At 46.3% G+C, this 4,229-nt stretch overlaps 2 protein-coding genes across 2 annotated transcripts; both read right to left on the bottom strand.

Annotated features, from left to right (window-relative positions):
* Window positions 1-24: 24 nt before the first annotated feature.
* On the bottom strand, window positions 25-1,076 carry LOC131214415 (calpain-D-like; the record flags this gene model as incomplete). The annotated part of the gene is made up of 2 exons (XM_058208790.1): window positions 880-1,076; window positions 25-523 (listed from the first exon to the last, which is right to left on the bottom strand). Coding segments are annotated over exons 1-2 (696 nt in total), but the record flags the coding sequence as incomplete, so codon positions are not given.
* A 669-nt stretch (window positions 1,077-1,745) lies between these two features.
* LOC131214416 (cap-specific mRNA (nucleoside-2'-O-)-methyltransferase 1-like) lies at window positions 1,746-4,226 on the bottom strand (the record flags this gene model as incomplete). The annotated part of the gene is made up of 2 exons (XM_058208791.1): window positions 1,746-4,128; window positions 4,190-4,226. Coding segments are annotated over 2 exons (2,262 nt in total), but the record flags the coding sequence as incomplete, so codon positions are not given.
* Window positions 4,227-4,229: the final 3 nt, after the last annotated feature.

Below are 4,229 nucleotides of genomic sequence, written 5' to 3'. Positions count from 1 at the left end.
CGTAATGCCGCCGTTGGTCCGCACAGTGGAATCGGTTGAGGAGTGTTGACAGCGCGGCAGTCTTGACTCGCTGGCTCCGACACCGCAACAACTAGAACGGTCGCCCTCGAAGTTGAACTGATTGTAGAGACAAAAGCGGCATCGGGCGGCCCACAGTTGCTCCATACTGGTAGCTTTGATGCTAGCGATAGCACAGAGACCGCACCCGTGATGGTCGTCGGTGCCCCTGCGAATAAGCTGTGTAAGGGATTTCTTGATCGTGTCCTTGTACACGGGAGCTATCAGACTCAGTGTTTCGCAGTTGATGCAGTGCCAGGAAACGCTCCGGTTGTACAGCCGGCATCGGTGACAGCTCCAGCGACGGTTGATGCTCGGTTGCGACAGATGCCGTCTACGGCTCCAGCAATACCGATCTGCCTGCGGCTGAGCGAAGGAACGTTCGATTTTCTTCCGGTTTATGTTTTTGTGCGCTAGTGCTAGGCTGTCTATAACGCGGAACAGACAATCGTTTGTGACTAGTTTTCTGCCAAATGAGAAACAAGCAAAGAGGGAGAGAGAGATGAGTGAAGAATGAAAAACGTTGTTAAACTAGAAAAACAATGACAGCGGAAAATGCTGCTTATGTAGTATAGTATGCGAGTGCTAGCTTAGCAGTGGTTTTTTGGAAAAACAGTGTTTTTTTTCCTTCTTTCCTTCTCGTTTTTTTCTTTTCGTTTCGACCACTGAACACTCCTGGAATAAAGAGCGAGTTGATTCGTGTGCCCAACAGTGAACGTTGGCTGCGGTGCCCTAGGGCCTCGAACGAAGGAGGCAGAATTCGGACACGCTCGCCCAACGGACTACAATCTGGAAACTACGGCAGACACTAGGTTTAATTACCTATTCACATCCTTCATGCGAACGCAGGTCGCAGCTTGCCTGGGCACTTCGGCAACCGAGCGAATCTGATGATGGACTATATCGACACCGTTGACCCGACGCAACTTTCGACACCGTAAGCAGCGCACGCTTTCTGTTGGATTAAGGTAATTACACGCAATGCAATACCATTGGAGTACCGACGCTATCGTTCCCATTTTGCTACATTGCTACACGCACGTCTAGTGTCCGTGGATTGTGCGACCACCCGTGCCACCCGAGCCAACCGTGGAGCCAAGGTTTCGCAACAGCCGTGCTGTTTTTGTTTCACGTACGGTATCGATTTGCCGTCCGCTGGAGAAAATCTCGTCTGTCAAATGCAACATAGTTTCGCTGTTGCAACGACCACTGACAGAAGCCAAAGTCAACCAGAAAATTGTGTTTTGTTGTTGTTGCTCTGCTGTGGCAATCGTATCCTAGAATCTCTCGACAAGGAACATTCTACACAATCACCTGGTACAAACACTTTTAATGGACATTTTAGACATTGGTTGGATTGGGACAATGGGTAATGGTTTTAGACATTTCACAAATTGCAAGTTCTGTTGCCTACAACGTATGGATTAATTACATATGTTTGTAGCTAGTGCATGCTATGTTTTGATCCCATTTGTGTGTGGTTCGGCTGTTGGAAGGCCGATTTGACCCGAAGCGGTTCGGCATGCTACTTCAATAGAAGGTGTACAACGTCTTTGAGACTCGTCAGAAACAAACCTGCCTTACATGTTTAAAAAACAATCACACATTCAACGAAATATCACGTCTATTCATTTATCCTTTATTAAAAAGAAATTCTACAATTCAAATTCATTTTTTCGGAGGTTCAATTCGATCTTGAACTCTTGATTGGGTCTGGGTTCTTGGTCTCGGATAGTCTCGGTCTTGGATTATGGATCTGGTCTTGGGATTGGCCCTTAGAGAAACAAATATTGTTATAAAATATATTTATAGTTCATGATTATGTTGCGAGAAACCCCCTGGTTACTCAAGAGGGGTATGCCTCTTTAAGATATTTCTTGAAATCAACGCGGTGGACAATATTTGGAATTTTGTCACACTTTTCATCAACGTTCTGCTGAACCTGGTACAAGTGAATCCATTCCCAAAAGATTCGCTTATCAAACGTTTCGTCGAACGTTGCCTGTGTTTCTTCTATGAAGTTCTTGAATTTTTCCGGGTACTTCGATTCACCTGTGTTGGAGTTAAAATAGTACTCCATGTTCCATTGCTTAGACAACTGCTTCGAATAATGTGGTTTGACATCACGCAGAAACAACAAACCATATGGTATATAGAAGCGATCCTGGTCGATCGGATTGCGCACATTATAACCGAGACGGCTTGTGAGATCCTTAAGCTTGTGCATTTCCAGCGAGGCAAAAAACGATTCCATCTCAGATAGGGGATAGTGCTTTTTTGCTCGAATCTGCATCGACCCAGTAGAGTTGGCGCACGTCGATGTTGAGCTCGCGGTCGTTGTGGCATTCTTGATTGGCTTGTTAAGTGCCTTGGCAAATTGATGACAACGTTCAAGCCGTTGCTTGAGTGTTAAATGTCCTATGTTTTCTCCACCCAGCATGAGCCCGTCAATGATGTGCAACGTATGGATGACGATCTGAGACCTTCCTTCACCCTGCAACTCGCGCACAATCTCCCCATAGATGATCGTAGCTGGCGACAGTTCAATTGCTACATCTTTCATTAGTATCCAGGTGCCATGTTTCGCGTCGAACTGATACACTTCCTTACCACCCTTACCGAGCAGAATTGAGCGAACATTCTTGTCTTTACTTTCCTTGTTGCCGATAGGCACAAAATACCAATCGCGGGCAGATGAAAAGGATGCTCGTAGGTCAGTTTGTACTCGCGCTTCAACCGAAAGCATGGGCTTTGTCAGAGCATTCCAGTTTTTGTATATCTTCGTAACGTACTGATCTGGGTCACCCTTGTTTGCGGATTTGCGTATCGCATCGTCTAGCTTCCATAAGTCTAAACACTTCTGCTTCACTTCGAGTTGGCGCTTTTCCATCAGGTCGCGATTTTTGCAGAAGGCCGCTATTTTCATCAGGGCAATGATTTGTTTACCGCCAATCTCGTTATTGCTTGCACATATATAGTCATAGAACGTCTCATCTTTACGCATTACCGCCTCGTTTACTAGTTCTAATGTATCGTTATTTGCGTTTCGTTTTTCAAACATCTGCCGGTTGATGTCCTGTAAATAGCGCTCGATCGTACCCGTGTTTGGATTTTTGGATTTGCACACTAGGTAGCGCTCTGAGTTGGCTGGGCGACTACTGTTCGGTTTGCAGATACAAATTTGCCGGAAGCACCGGTACACTAGGTAGATGAGACCAACGCTGAACGGCGTAAAGATATCAAACAGCTTCACAACGAAGTTGCCTCCAGGGCGTACAATCGCCAAGGCAACGATCACCTGGCACAAGTAGAGTTGCTTCGAATAGATTTCCTGCTCGTTTTCGTGACCCTCAACTGAAAATCCACCGTCTGCCATCATCAGATGGACACCTGTTTCTGTCTGCTTCATTACGTAATCGGCGAAACTACTGATGTTTTCTGGATCGAAAATATCACCGTTATCCTTCGGCCCATAGTACGGATCGAACGTTTCAGGTCCTCCCGCCGTAAATCCATCCAGCCGGAAATCATTAGCACCTCTTAGTGTAAAACCGAATCCCTTAGCGCGCCACTTATTCCGCCAAAGGACGTATTCCGAGAAACCACCCGGGCCAGCGCACACGTCCGCAAAATAAAACAAATCACGAGCCTCATCCTTCACCAGTGGTTGGTTTTGCTCATCGGTGGGATGTGTGAACATGTAATCAAACATCGCGTCCATGTTGGCCATCTTGACTGCGGCGCGGTTGATAAATATGTTGCTCTTAATTAGCTCGAACGGATTAGACCGGTAACGAGCCTTACGCATATCTTCGTTGCCGAGATTGTCAAAAACGCTCTTACTCTTAAGTACTTGCTGTAAAATCTCCGTGTCGCAGTACTTATCCTCGTTGTCGATTGTCATCTTTGGCGGACCTACCTTGTGCCATTCGTCTAGTTGATCCCTGCTAAGTTCCGGCTCGTTAATTTTCGGAACATGCGTTAGCCAGACAACCGTCTCCGGTATCTGCAACTGTTCTGCTTTTGCATCCCAGTGTGCGGCAGCAGTATCTAGTTGATCCAACTTCATGCCTGAAATAACAAGATTAGTTTTCTTCTAATACTGCTGTAACGAAGACATAAGATTACTAACCTAAGCCACTCCGGCCCTTCTGCGACGAGGTTTCGATGAG

Source organism: Anopheles bellator, unplaced genomic scaffold (genome assembly GCF_943735745.2).
Source record: "Anopheles bellator unplaced genomic scaffold, idAnoBellAS_SP24_06.2 scaffold00844_ctg1, whole genome shotgun sequence".
In the NCBI taxonomy this organism is placed as follows: Eukaryota; Metazoa; Arthropoda; class Insecta; order Diptera; family Culicidae; genus Anopheles; species Anopheles bellator.
This window is presented reverse-complemented; position numbering and strand designations above follow the sequence as displayed.